At 35.0% G+C, this 16,278-nt stretch overlaps 1 protein-coding gene across 1 annotated transcript in view; it reads right to left on the bottom strand.

The window, feature by feature from the left end:
• Nucleotides 1-16,278, bottom strand: part of LOC128661590 (glutamate decarboxylase 1-like) — a 161,829-nt gene that overhangs the window by 19,547 nt on the left and 126,004 nt on the right. Inside the window, exons 9-11 of the mRNA XM_053715827.1 lie at nt 11,095-11,159; nt 9,750-9,828; nt 3,987-4,136 (exon numbers count right to left, since the gene is read on the bottom strand). Coding sequence (XP_053571802.1) covers nt 3,987-4,136; nt 9,750-9,828; nt 11,095-11,159 — 294 coding nt within the window. The remainder of the gene's footprint in view (nt 1-3,986; nt 4,137-9,749; nt 9,829-11,094; nt 11,160-16,278) is intronic.

The following is a 16,278-nucleotide window of genomic DNA, read 5'->3' as shown; positions in this document are numbered from 1 at the left end:
CCCCTAATAAAATAACAAAGACCCCCAAAATAAAAAATGCCCTACCCTATTCTAAATTACTAAAGTTCAAAACTCTTTTACCTTACCAGCCCTGAACAGGGCCCTTTGCGGGGCATGCCCCAAGAAGTTCAGCTCTTTTGCCTGTAAAAAAAAACACATACAATACCCCCCCCCCCCCAACATTACTACCTTGTCTTCACCTCACCGGGTATCACCGATCGGTCCTGGCTCCAAAATCTTCATCCAACCCAAGCGGGGGCCGGCGATCCTATCAGCCAATCGGAATTAAGGTAGGAATATTCTGATTGGTTGATGGAATCAGCCAATCAGAATCAAGTTTAATCCGATTGGCTGATCCAATCAGCCAATCAGATTGAGCTCGCATTCTATTGGCTGTTCCGATCAGCCAATAGAATGCAAGCTCAATCTGATTGGCTGATTGGATCAGCCAATCGGATTGATCTTGATTCTGATTGGCTGATTCCATCAGCCAATCAGAATATTCCTACCTTAATTCCGATTGGCTGATAGAATCCTATCAGCCAATCGGAATTCGAGGGACGCCATCTTGGATGACGTCCCTTAAAGGAACCGTCATTCTTCAGTTGGACGTCGCCGGATGAAGATGGGTCCGCGGTGGAGGTCTTCAGGATGGAGCCGGTCCTCATCGGATGAAGATAGAATATGCTGCTTGGAAGATGATGGTTGCCGGTCCGGATCTACTCTTCTTCCCGGATAGGATGAAGACTTTGGAGCCTCTTCTGGACCTCTTCAGCCACCGGATGATGGATCGCCAGCCCCCGCTTGGGTTGGATGAAGATTTTGGAGCCAGGACCGATCGGTGATACCCGGTGAGGTGAAGACAAGGTAGGATGATCTTCAGGGGCTTAGTGTTAGGTTTATTTAAGGGGGGTTTGGGTTAGATTAGGGGTATGTGGGTGGTGGGTTGTAATGTTGGGGGGGGTATTGTATGTGTTTTTTTTTACAGGCAAAAGAGCTGAACTTCTTGGGGCATGCCTCGCAAAGGGCCCTGTTCAGGGCTGGTAAGGTAAAAGAGCTTTGAACTTTAGTAATTTAGAATAGGGTAGGGCATTTTTTATTTTTGGGGTCTTTGTTATTTTATTAGGGGGCTTAGAGTAGGTGTAATTAGTTTAAAATTGTTGTAATATTTTTCTTATGTTTGTAATTATTTTTTTATTTTTTGTACTTTAGTTAGTTTATTTCATTGTAGTTATTTGTAGGTATTGTATTTAATTAATGTATTGATAGTGTAGTGTTAGGTTTAATTGTAGGTAATTGTAGGTATTTTATTTAATTAATTTATTGATAGTATAGTGTTAGGTTTAATTGTAACTTAGGTTAGGATTTATTTTACAGGTAATTTTGTAATTATTTTAACTATTTTAGCTATTAAATAGTTCTTAACTATTTAATAGCTATTGTACCTGGTTAAAATAAATACAAAGTTACCTGTAAAATAAATATTAATCCTAAAATAGCTATAATATAATTATAATTTATATTGTAGCTATATTAGGATTTATTTTACAGGTAAGTATTTAGCTTTAAATAGGAATAATTTTTTAATAAGAGTTAATTAATTTCGTTAGATTTAAATTATATTTAAGTTAGGGGGGTGTTAGTGTTAGGGTTAGACTTAGCTTTAGGGGTTAATACATTTATTAGAATAGCGGTGAGCTCTGGTCGGCAGATTAGGGGTTAATAATTGAAGTTAGGTGTCGGCGATGTTAGGGAGGGCAGATTAGGGGTTAATACTATTTATTATAGGGTTAGTGAGGCGGATTAGGGGTTAATAACTTTATTATGATAGCGGTGCGGTCCGCTCGGCAGATTAGGGGTTAATAAGTGTAGGCAGGTGGAGGCGACATTGTGGGGGGCAGATTAGGGGGTTAATAAATATAATATAGGGGTCGGCGGTGTTAGGGGCAGCAGATTAGGGGTACATAAGGATAATGTAAGTAGCGGCGGTTTACGGAGCGGCAGATTAGGGGTTAAAAATAATATGCAGGGGTCAGCGATAGCTGGGGCGGCAGATTAGGGGTTAATAAGTGTAAGGCTAGGGGTGTTTAGACTCGGGGTACATGTTAGGGTGTTAGGTGCAGACGTAGGAAGTGTTTCCCCATAGCAAACAATGGGGCTGCGTTAGGAGCTGAACGCGGCTATTTTGCAGGTGTTAGGTTTTATTTCAGCTCTAACAGCCCCATTGTTTCCTATGGGGGAATCGTGCACGAGCACGTTTTTGAGGCTGGCCGCGTCCGTAAGCAACTCTGGTATCGAGAGTTGAAGCTGCGTTAAATATGCTCTACGCTCCTTTTTTGGAGCCTAATGCAGCCTTTATGTGGACTCTCAATACCAGAGTTATTTTTATGGTACGGCCAGAAAAAAGCAGGCTTTAGCTACGCGGGTCCTTACCGACAAAACTCTAAATCTAGCCGTATATTAATATAAGTGTGTTGATTATGCAAAACTGGGGAATGGGTAATTAATGGATTATCTATCTTTTAAAACAACAATAAATATGGTGTTGACTGTCCCTTTAACATATTGATTAAACAAATAATCTTTAAACTGATAACAAACAAACTGCACTACCTAAATAAACTGTAACATATTCATTAACCACCTCTGCAGTCACTTCACCTCATCAGTTCCTATGTTATTCTATTAAAGAGTTTCATTATCATTTGTATGCCGACGACACCCAAATCTACCTCTCTTCACCAGAACTATCTCCTTCCTTGCTAACCCGTGTCACTTACTGTCTCTCATATCTCATCTTGGATGTCCTCTCACTACCTCAAGATAAATTTCTACAAAACTGAGCTCCTTATTCCCCCCCCCCCTTCTTCCAAAATCTCCACCCCCATTTCTCTATAACTGTTGATAACTCCATCATTACCCCAACCCCACATGCCCGATGTTTTGGGGTCATACTTGACTCAGGTCTCTCTTTCACTCCTCACATTCAGTCCTTGGCTAAAGCCTTCCACTTCCACCTTAAAAACATCTCTAAAATTAAACATTTCTTTACACAAGACACAACTAAGGTTTGAATCCACTCTATCATCCTTTCCCACCTCGACTACTGCAACTCCATCCTCTCTGCTTTGCCTAGCTGCTGCCTAGCTCCTTTACACTCCATAATGAATGCCTCTGCCAGGTTCCTTCTTCTTCTTCTTCTTCTTCTTTACATGTCCTTCATCTGCTGCACCTCTCTGCCAATTCCTTCACTGGCTTCCTCTTGCCTCCAGGATTAAACACACAATTCTCACTCTGACACCCAAAGCCCTCAACTGCACTGCTCCTCCATACATCTCAGACCTTGTCTCCAGATACTCTCCCTCCTGTCCCCTTCGCTTTGCTTATGATCTCCTTTTCTCCTCCTCTCTTGTTACCTCCTCACATTCCCGTTTACAAGACTTTTCAAGACTGGCTCCCATCTTATGGAACTCTCTGCCTTGCTCCACAAGACTCTCCCCTAGTTTTAAAATCTTCAAGCGCTCCCTGAAGACTCTACTATTCAGGGATGCATACAACCTACACTAACCTTCCTATCTCCACTGCTATCCACTTAAACCCCATAGCATGTAAGCCTGTAAGCCCAGCTGTTTGTAGTTCACATTCATAAGAGCCTACTACAGCAGTGCAACTTTCGGCAGGGCCCTCTACCCACTTGACTTCTACCCACTTCACCCCTGTAAATGTTATTTTGTATACCACCTATGTCATAGCACTGCGGAATCTGTTGGTGCTCTACAAATACCTAATAATATTAATAATAATAATAATAATAAAGCTGCTCACCAAACAATTGCAAATTAAAGCAATGTTAGTGAGTGGAGTCATATCATAGGAGTTGGTGAAACTGAAAAGTTTGGAAATGCAGGTAGCTACACTATAGAGTATGAAATCACTAATAATATATAAGCAAAATAAAATAATGATACGTGTAAAAATGCTCTCACCTTTGCCTTCCACATAAGCCACAATTTAAAAACATCAACGTGTCTTCCACACTGGATGGTCTTGTCTCCTGTATCATAAGTTACCTCATATTGTTTGTCCGGTTGGAACAGATAACTTGCACACTGTTGGTTACATGCTTGCAACAGGCCCTGAAAAATACTTTATATTAGACAATATAGGCCTAACATTGGTACATAGCTTACCATAAGTGGCTTTAGCAGGTTTAATAAACATTTGTACTCTTTAATTTGATGAAATATTTTATGTTACCTTCATTAAGTTATTATTCAGAAATAATTCTTATACGCTGCTACTTATTGCAAAATATTTGAGTTATGAAATAATTTAAGGTAAAATAAAATGTAAAAAATAAGCAATGTAATCAGCTAGATTACGAGTTTGGCGTTATGAGTGAAAAAGCAACGTTATGGCCCATAACAATGCTTTTTCACTAATGCCGCTATTACAAGTCTTGTCAGAATAGCTTTAACGCACACTTTTTTGGCCGTCAGGCAACGTCAGTACTGCACTTTAAGAAAAGTCCTTTTTCAATGGGACTTCCATAGCGCCGGTATAACAAGTTTTGCTGTGAGGCCAAAAAGTGAGAAGTACAGCTGTAACATAAAACTCATAACTAAAGTGTTAAAAAGTACACTTACACCCATAAACTACCTATTAACACCTAAACCGAGGCCCTCCTGCATCGCAAACACTATAATAAAATTCTTAACCCCTAATCTGCCACTCCAGACATCGCCGCCACGGAAAACATGTATTAACCCCTATACAGATAATAAACGACTACTACTATACTAAACCTATTAACCCCTAAACCGCCACACTCCAGCATCGCAAACACTATTTAAATATTATTAACCCCTAATCTGACTTCCGCCCACACCGCCGCTATAATATACCTATTAACCCCTAAACCTAACCCTAACACCCCCTAACGTAAATATAATTAAAATAAATCTAAATGAAACTTACAATTATTACCTAAATAATTCCTATTTAAAACTAAATACTTACCTGTAAAATAAAACCTAAGCTAGCTACAATACAACTAATAGTTATATTGTATCTATCTTAGGTTTTATTTTTATTTCACAGGTAAGTTTGTATTTACTTCAACTAGGTAGACTAGTTAGTAAATAGTTATTAACTATTTACTAACTACCTAGTTAAATAGATTAGAGGTTAATAACATTATGTAGGTGGCGGCGATGTCAGGGGCGGCAGATTAGGGGTGTTTAGACGTGGGGTTTATGTTAGGGTTTTAACGTTACTTTTTCTTTCCCCCTAGACATCAATGGGGCTGCATTACGGAGCTTTTGTTTCCGTGATCGCAGGTGTTAGGCTTCTTTTTTGCCGGCTCTCCCCATTGATGTCTATGGGGAAAACGTGCACGAGCACGTCAAAGCAGCTCATTGACTTTTTACAATTTAAAATTAGAATCTGTATGAGTATCGCTGTTTAGGTGGCCATAACCACTTTGGGAATGTTATATAGAATCTTTAATTATGCATAGTAAAAAAATGCAAATTATTTATGTTCTTTATTTTGTCCCCTTTTCCTGTGACTTTGAAAATTATGAGAATATGAATTGCACATTGCAGGATTCACAGGCAAAACACTGTTACATATCTGTCACAAATTGGCTTCAGCAGATATAGGTCTAGATTACTAATGGAGCGCTAAGTGTAGCATGCAAGAGATTATTTTGCGTCTCTTTGCGAACATCTGAAATATAGCACATATTACGAGTTGAAAGTAAATGCTTTCACTTGAGCACAATGGTTAAAGTGATGGAAAAATCTGATAACTTCTTCTTGACTTTTTCTGTCTACACAGTCAACCAATCAGAAGCATTTACCATCTCCTACATTATGCGCATACATGATGATTTAGCGCATTCGTGTAGGAGCACAAATATTTTCGGTAGTTACGCCAAAGTAAAGAGTGAATTGTGTATTATATTGCGATTCACTGTGTACTTGAATATGTGCCAATAAGTACTTTTGAATGATTATCCCTGCTAATAATTACAGTGTAACAATTTGTAATTTCTTTTGATTTGTATTGCACGTATATCTTATTTTTTAAAGTTTGTTTTTATATTTATATATATATATATATATATATATATTCATATAGCTATATATATATATTACATGAAAAGTATCAGATAGATAGATAGATAGATAGATAGATAGATAGATAGATAGATAGATAGATAGATAGAAAGAGAGATAAATTTATAGAATTATATAGAAATCTAAATTCAATAATAAAAAGTACATTATTTTCTATGTGTAGAATAAAGAAAAGTGAAATATGCGTTTGCAATTTAGATTTTATCATGATTGGGTAAGCGCACATGAAAACTCAATAATCTTAAAGCATGTTATTGAAATATATATAAAATATTAATATAAAATTAATATATAATACTAAAAAAAAAAATATATTAAACATACTCTAAATAATCCATAGAATATATCTATATTTTTGACAGTAATCATTTTTAATAAAAAAAATGATATATAGGGTATATATATTTTATATGTTCTATTTCAGTAACACACTTTAAGATTACTAAATTTTCAGGTACGCCAACCTGATCAAGTTAAAATCTAAATTGCTAAATGCGTATTTTACATTCCTATGTTCTTTACATAGGAATAGATATATAGATTCTTCACATAAGAATAGATTTATAGGTATAAGTATATACAGATATATGCATAGAAATATGTATTGAAGAATTAATAACACAATGTTCTTCACATACTCTATGTGAAGAACATTGGAATTTAAAATATTAATATTTCATGTAAGATTTAGCGCTATTGAATAGCCGTGGTCAGGTTAGCGCACAAGTATGGATGTTATTTTTTTTTTTTGTTTACTTTTGTGTTATAATGAAGTCTTTGGGAGAAGAAGTTAGCGCGGTTGCAAACAATTTTATGCATGCATCGGGTTTACAATTGTGTGCAAACTTTTACATTAAACTTGTAATATGATTGCAATTAGCCGTGCACATCTAGTGAAATTAACGCACGAGAGGGACCACTAAATAGCGATCCACTCATAATCTAGCCCATAATAAGATACAACGAGGCAATGCAAGTTTTGGTAATAAAATTACATTGAAAAGCCACGTCTGCTCCTGAAACAAAGCCAAATTTTCTCCTGCAAATAAAGCAAGCCATGTGGGCAGTTTGATAACTGCCATAATTGCAGCAAACAATGTGTTAATCTATTCATAATATTCCTACAGTAACTAGGTATTTTCATTTATTTCAAGACAGCAGAGAAATCTTGTAATGATAAAGGGCTAGATTATAAGTGTCGCGCTATTTAGCGCTCCCGCTCGAGCACAAACTTTGCTACAATTAATCTTTTTGCAAGCTTCATGAAGCATGTGTATTAAAAGTTGAAAGTAAAAAGTTTGCACACAAGCTAACTTGCAGACTTTGAATATAGTGACGGCGCTAACGCACTCGCCCCATAGACTTCAATGGAGAGCGTAAAAGAAAACACACTAACCCGACAGGAGTTATTAATATATCTCTGTAAACCTATACTTGTATATCTGTCCTATAGATATATACTGTAGTTATAGATATCTATTTTACATTAACATTATAAGATATATATAGAAATATATATTTAATAACAAAAATTACATTTCTTTTCTATGTGAAGAACATAGGAATGTAAAATTTCCGTAAGGCACTTTGTGTTTCTTGTTTTAGTCTAACACAGCTTCAGGTTAGCGCACAGGGAAACTAAGTCATCTTAAGGCGCTTTAGGAAAATATTAAATATATAATATTAAAAATATTAATAATTATTAAAAATGATTATAGATACTGTAAAATTCTAAATAATCCAAAGATTATATATTTTTTACAGTATCTATAATAATTTATAAATGTAATTTTTAGTATATATATATATATATATATATATACAGTATATATGATAATATTAATTTAAAATAGCTATCTATACCTTTATAACTTTTTTTTAATATTTTTATGTGAATTATTTTAATGAGACAGGGTTTATATGATTGCAATTGTAATTTTAAATGTATATATGTTGTGTTTGCTGCAATATATTTTTTAACTCACTGACCTTTATGCAAGGTTTTCAGTTGCGCTATCATGAGTGTAAAATGCGATTGTGCTCACATTCACATTTATTTTCAACTTATAGTATGAGTGCAAATAACACGCTGTTATGTGTTTGTAGTATGTACTTAACACATGCTATTTTTTGCTTACACACATATACTGTGTATATACATATATATATATATATATATAAATAGAATATTTCTGCCCATCCACTTCTATATTATCAAAACATTTTAAATATTGCAAAAAAAATCACCTAAGCTCCTATTTTAAAATTGGGATCTTAGTCACACAATATGGCCATATTTTGCTAAAGCCAGTCACCAACTTACAAGGTGTCCCAATGTTGACTGGTCCTAACACTGCAATGTGATGCCTTTCTGGGCTATAACATTCCTGCTTCAACTGTGCATTTAAGAATGAGCCTCCCTGGCTTTATACACACTTCCAATGTCCTGAGCAACTGGGGGGTGGGGTGCTTGAAAACATGAAGGTGGTTGCAGTGTTAGGACCAGTCAACATTGGGACACCTTGTAAGTTGGTGACTGGCTTTAGCAAAATATGACCATATTGTGTGACTAAGATCCCAATTTTAAAATATAAGTTTAGGTGATTTTTTTTTGCCATATTTAAAATGTTTTGATAATATAGAAGGGGATGTGCGGCAATATTCTATTTTGTATAATTATTTGGATGTTTGCCTGCACCCCTAAGTAATATCAATAAAATAATTGTGTAAGGTGTGCAGAAACATTTGTATTTGTATTTAAAGGAAGACTAACCACCTTCGTGGTTTCTAGCACCCCACCCCCCAGTTGTTCTCAATATAGGACATTGGAATTGTGAATAAAGCCAGGGAGGTTCATTCTTAGATGCATATTTTAAGCAGGAATGTTATAGCCCAGAAAGGCATCACATTGCAGTGTTAGGACCAGCCAACATTGGGACACCTTGTAAGTTGGTGACTGGCTTAAGCAAAATATGGCCATATTGTCTGACTAAGATCAAAATTTTAAAATATGAACTTAGGTGATTTTTTGCAATATTTAAAATGTTTTGATAATATAGAAGTTGATGTGCGGCAATATTCTATTTTGTGTAATTATTTGGTTATTTGCCTGCACCACTAAGTAATATTAATAAAATAATTTTGTAAGGTGTGCAGAAACATTTGTATTTGTGTCTGTGTGTATATATATATATATATATATATATATATATATACACACATATACTGTATATACACACACAAATAAACAAACAGAAATTAGAATATAAAGAGTTAATGGAAAGACAAAACCAAGGGTGTCCATCACCCTTAAAAGTTTCTCTTTGACATTGATCTTGCAGTAACCATTCAAATATGTTTGCTGTCAGATGTAAATGCAGTTGCGTAGCTATTGTGCACATGCAGACTGGCAAAGTTTACTGGTGGTGGCCATTGTTAGAGACACACCTTTTATTGCCTAGGGCTTTAAGTGTTGTCAGTCTGCCCCTGGAACAAACTTTCCTAATAACAAATATTAAAAAATATTTGTTATTATTTCATTTTAAACATTTGAGTTAGATCACATTTATTATTATACAGAGTATTTTATACATGTAACAGTTTTACCGGTTCCCGAATTAGTATAGCTGAGCATTGTAGTGGGGCTCCCATCATTTTATGAGGATTCCAGGTAACTGAATTGGCTCTACACAAATGAAAAATAATTTTTTTGGAGTTTAATAAAGTTTCATAATATAAACTATACATCAATCAAGGTGCTTTAAAACTATAAAAATATAAATTTCTTCAGCCTTCATCACCTAAATACAACTATAGGCAGGGGCAGAACTACCATTAGTGTAGCAGGTGCACTGGCACCAGGGCCCAAGTGCTGGGGCAGGGGCCCATAGAAGCAAATCTATACAGTGAGCATGTGCAGAATGTGTACAATCAATGCAGGGTAGTCTTTGATTAGTGCTGGTTGCAGCTACTGGCCTTTTAAAAGTTGTATTGGTCTGAAGTTGCATTAGTGACTATATTGAGCATGTCTAGAACTAGTCAAAAATAACACTTTGCTTCACAAATCTTCTACTGAGACTTATTTATATATATATATATATATATATATATATATATATATATATATATATATATATATATATATATACAGTATTTATATCATAGCAGTTTATTTCAAATGTATGAATGACATATATTTAGAATTTATACTTCTATATTTAAATGTAATATAATTATTTGCCTTTGCATTAGGTTGACATTCCTCAACCTCTGAATGACAATCTGGTAGAAATGCTTTTTTGTAATGCAATGAACATCATAATAATATAGTACAATTATAATATAATATATTATAATAAATCTTATAGAATAAATCTTATAGAATAAATCTTAGGGATTGAAAGGCAAAATTAAACCTTCATGACTTAGAGCACGTACTTAAAACAACTGACATTGCTAAACAAGCTTCATTTCTTGGTATCCTTTGTTATAGAGCATACCTGGGTAAGCCCAGAAGTGTGCATGTGTCTTGAGCACTATAAGGCTGTGGTGTTTGCACATACGTTTTTATCTGTAAAAGAACTAAGGCAAATATACTATACAATTACATTTGTTTGTTATTGAAGGAGTGTACACAGGCTTTTTATGTGCAGACTTTCTAAGGCAACAGCTCCTACTAAGCATGTGCAAGAAGAGTTCACAGTTCTTATAATGTATACGAGTTAGTGATTGGCCGATGGCTGACATGTGATAAAGGGGACAGAGAAGTTAAAGGAATATTTGAAATTGGTCAGATTGTTTTAGAAATACTGATTTATCGATTTGTTATTGATTATATTTGTCTTAACAACTTTTTCGCCGATCTAGACCTAAAGAAACATTAATGATATTCAAATACATTAACATATTTATTGCAATTTATATATAGGTACAGTTTGAAAAGACAACTTACCTTTCTATTCCATGCAGTTTAAAGCAATGTTTTTGTGACAGTAATAATCCACCACCCCACGCTGCCTATTGGAAAATAAGAAATATAATACACCTTTAAGTGTCAGATTATCTTATTTTTATAGTTACTTTAATAAATATTACAAAATATTTTCTTTAAATTAAACAAAATGTATTATCAAATTGGAAGATGATTTTTATTCTGAATTATGGAAAATTAATTGAAAACAGAATACAAAAGCAACCTTAGATTGGCTAAATTTGGGTAATTACTAATACCAAACTAAGAGCAAGATTACAAATTGTGCAGTATAGCTGTTGCATTAATATCGCTAAAATGTGGCTATACCGCAATTTCCATAGCGCCTCCATTACAAATCACCATAAAACTTTCTTTTGTCGGGCGGTATGGGGCGGTAAGCCACATACCACACACAAACCAAGTTCCGACTTGGCTTGCTCGTGCAAGTATTCCCCCAATTTTTTTTGGAAAACACCTGCGATTGAGAAAGTGCTATCACATTTTTCACATTCCCCATTGAAGTCTATTGAGAAACGAAAGTTTATAAAAAAACCTAACACCCTAACATAAGCCCCTAGTCTAATAACTCCTAAACCGCCATCCCCCCACATCGTAACTATTAAAATAAAGTATTATATTATTATTTTTATTTTGAGGGTTGGGGTGTTGTAATGTTAGGGGGTACTTTGTTTTTTTCAGGGAAAAACAGCTGTTAACTTAAGGGCAATGCCCTACAAAAGGGCTATTAGTAGTTTATTGTTAAATTATGGGGTGTTTTTATTTTGTTTTGTTTTTTTAAAGGGGTATTAGAATAGGAATAACTATTTTTATTTTGGATAATTTTGTTTATTTTTTGTAATGTTAGCTTTTTTTGTTTTTTTATTATCTTAGGTTTCTTGATTTTTTTATTTTTTGTAATGTTAGGGTTTTTATTTTTGTAATATTGGGTTTTTTATTTCTGCAATGTTATTTTTTTTTTAGTTTAAGCTTAGTTTTTTTTTAACAGGTAAGTTTCTATTTATTTTAAGGTAGTTAGTATAGTGTAACTTTAATTTAAAGTTAGGGGGTGTTAGGTTTAGGGGTTAATAGGTTTATTTAGGTAGTTGCGATGTGGGGGGACGGCAGATTAGGGGTTAATAGGTTTATTTAGGTAGTCGAGATGTGAGGGGTGGCAGATTAGGGGTTAATAGGTTTATTTAGGTAGTCGCAATGTTGGGGGACGGTGGATTAGGGGTTAATAGGTTTATTTAGGTAGTTGTGATGTGGGGGAATGGCGGTTTAGGGGTTAATACTTTATTTTAGTAGTTATGATGCAGGGAATGGCGGATTAGGGATTAATAGGTAGTTTAAGGGTGTTAGTGTACTTTGTAACATATTTTTGATATATTTTGTGAAACTTTTTTGTTTCACAAAACACATAACTGCAGGTCTTTGAGTGCGGAATACATGGTTGTGGTATAGGCTATAACGATTGTGGTACAGCCATACTGCGCGACTTGTAATATCAAGTAGCTGACTATTCCATATGCAAAAGCTATTAAGTGGTAAAACCATACTGCACAACTTGTAATCTTGGGCTAAATTTGTTTGGAATTTATGATTTAAAACTGAATTAAGATTCAGGAGCCTGAACAGCACTTTCCTGTCCCAAACTGGGCTGAACTCAGAATCAGCGTGGATAAAAAAGATGTTCTCTTTACTTGCATATTTAATGGGACATGAAAGTCAAGATTAAACTTTCATGATTCATACACAGTCATGACAGGACGTTTCAAAGTACTTGCGCATACATTATTTAACTTACCTTCATAAATGAGCATTAAAGTATATAAGTTCAATAATGTCGGTGCAAGCATTTTGAAATGCAATGTTTTGACCATGTTTGGATTTTGTGTGTATGGAGGTGTTTCCCCAATAAAACTGGGTCACAAAGGCACAATATAATTTGAAGGTTTCTGAGGCTGATACAATGTTGCAATGGAGCAGGTTCACACTATACAGTTCCAATACTTTTAAAAGTCAGTAGAAGAAGATACCATTGGCTAGATTACAAGTGCCTTGTTAATGATAGCGCGGGTCATGATAAGCAATATCGCTGCACCTTTCTAACATTAGAGCACAACTTGATATTACAAGTCCATGGTAAATCACATTTACCAGAAAATGGATAGCCCGGCCAACATTGCTCTTGTGCAACCTACACTTTAAATGGATATCATGAACGTGCAAAATAGCACTCATATTTCAAATTGAAAGTTATAGTTTGCACTCAAGCAGAAGCCGCAACTGTGTAAAGTGTGAGTTAATTTAAAAAAAAAATAAAACATCACAAACATATTAAAATAAAGTATTACATTAGTACAGTGATTCCCATCCTGTGGTACGCAAACCTCTGGGGGTACGCAGTGGACCGGTTGGGGGTATGCGAAAATATTGTTGGTAATGGCTGAACCACACACGATGGACTTATATTTGTATGTCACCTTTAAATTCATAATGAGTGACTTTATTTTTTATCTGCCTGGGATTCTATCTTTATATCGGCTACTGGTGTGTTTTGGGCTAGAGGTAATGTAGGTTCACCCGCGACCAAGTTTTGAATACACTTCAGTTCCTCTTGCAGATACAAAGGCAGTTATCCTATTCCGCTTTGAGCTTGGTACACATGCTTTGGGACTAGCTACTTTTGAAAGTGTATTAATAGGCCTAGCCCGCCTAGATCTTTCTTTTTTTTTATCAGTGCTTAATTTTAAGTGTTTAGCTATTATTTATTGATTTGAGTGACTTTTTGTGCACCACCATAAATGGATAAGTGTTTAAAAAATGGAACTCTTAAGAGAGCTGCAGTTAGCATTGAAATTCAACCTGTGATGGTGCAAACAAAACACAGAAGGGCGCCTCCTAGTGTAATTGCGTACAAGCAGTATATATATATATATATATATATATATATATATATATATAGACTGGTACTCACAAGTGTGGCAGCACTCACTCATGCTTAGTGCCACCTACTGGGATCTCTCAGTGTCCCAGCTCACTGTTCTTGGGCTCTCCCACACCTCCGTCAGGGGCGTAGTCTCCAACAGCAAAAGAACAGGCTCTCAGTCAAGTGATAAGTATAAAATCACTTTTAATAAAATAGTATAAAAACACAGTGTACAGAAAGTTCCCACTATGTATTAAAATCATGCAACTTGTTTCTCAGCTGGCACACTGTTTCCTCATGCAAAACCAAGTGGAAGTTTCATCTTTAGAGACTGATCACACCTTGGACTGATAAGTCATAGCATTTAATATGCAATAATTATAGTCACCATTTATATTTTTTATTGTTATTATATAGTTTCATATTGTCATATTGGTCGGTTTTGCGCCCCCTTGAGTGGTGACGTGGGAATGTCATCAGGTTTGTTTTGAAATTCAACCTGCTGATTCGTCAGCCGCAAGTACTTCAAAGCAGTCATTAGGTTTATTTGAGTCATTTGATTAGTTAGCTAACCTAAGAAAATTTAAAAAAAAAACTTTTTTTAGGGATGGGTGGGGGTAATGAAGAGAGGGGGTACTCATAAATTAAAAGCCTAATCAAGGGGTACAGGAGAGAAAAAAAGGTTGGGAACTGCTGCACTAGTATATGAACTTTTTAATAAAAAATATAATTTTGATTTTGTTAAAAAGGTTTTAAAAGGGTGACTGGGAAGGGCTCCAATGTGTATAAATTTGTATACATGTGTATTCGTACATACATATATACATATAAACACACATATATATATATTAAAAATAAATGAACAAGGGCTAGCACTTGCTGGACTTTCCAAAATATGTGTCTTTATTGTGACGTTTCGGGGACCGTATACCCTTCCTCAGACAAAGTAGCAAAGTGAGATACAAACATTTATACAACAAACAGCCAATGAAATCAAAACCTCACCCATTGATTCAAAACAGAAAAGCTTCCAAATGGTTGCCTTGGCAACCACAGTAAACAAACTGATTAAACACCCTCTAATCATCTCTTAAATAAGAGAGCAAAAAAAAAGAAAGTGAGCATAAAGTGATTAAAGAGTAACAATTAATAAAACAGAGCTGTCAGCCTCTGAATAACAGAAAGAAAACTCACAAAGTAGCGGTTGGATCGAAACAATGGGTGTCAGGCAGAAAGAACATGTGTCAGGCAGATATATATATATATATATATACTTTTGTGTCCTTCCCAGTCAAATACCTTGAAACATGCCTCTGGTTATTTTCAAAAATGTCCCTACAATTGTCCCCCAAAAAATTGTGTAGTGGCTATAAGAAAGTAAAAAATATTAGCATCTTTTTTTTAAAACTGCACTAAGCAGTATTTAGGGGTTAAAAGTAATGGGTGTTGGGTGTTCGCAGTGTAAAGTTACTTTCAAGTACCGTTTTTTTCTGTCTATGGCTACCATTTGAGCCTATGGAAGCATGCTTTTGTGAGCACAAAGCTTCAGTATAAAACAAATATATATATATATATATATATATATATATAGATATATATATATATATATATATATATATATATAATATATATATATATATATATATATATATATACACACACATATTTATTTATATGTGTATATATGTATTTACACAAAATGAAAAAATGCCACTTGGGTTTCTCCAATAAAATTTGATACTTTATTCACACTATTTAAATCTTAGTGCTAACGTGCAGTAAACTTTAAAATCAAAAGCTGTTGTGTCACAAACAGGCCAGTCTGTTGCGTTTCGGCTGTAATGCCTTATTCATAGACTTTAGAGTGAGCTGTAATTTTTTCAGGAGGCTGCTGTCCAGCAGTCTCGTATGCCAAACAGATGATGCTTTTTAGCCAAAAGGCAAGAGAGGTAGCCGTAGCTTTTTGACCTCTACGTTTTCCAGGATAGACAACAAACAAAGAAGATGTTTGATGGAAATCTTTGGTCACTTGCAAGTAAAACTTCAAAGCACGAACCACGTCCAAGTTGTGCAACACACGCTCCTTCTTAGAGGAAGGATAAGGACACAGAGAAGAAACAACTATTTTGTGATTGATATTCCTATTAGTAAAACCTTAGGAAGGAATCCAGGTTTGGTACACAAAGCCACCTTATCAGCAAGGAAAACAAGATAAGGCGAGTCGCATTGCAATG

The sequence above is a fragment of the Bombina bombina genome, chromosome 5 (genome assembly GCF_027579735.1).
Source record: "Bombina bombina isolate aBomBom1 chromosome 5, aBomBom1.pri, whole genome shotgun sequence".
NCBI lineage: Eukaryota > Metazoa > Chordata > Amphibia > Anura > Bombinatoridae > Bombina > Bombina bombina.
The sequence above is the reverse complement of the archived record's forward strand: the minus strand, read 5'-3'. Positions and strand labels throughout refer to the sequence as shown.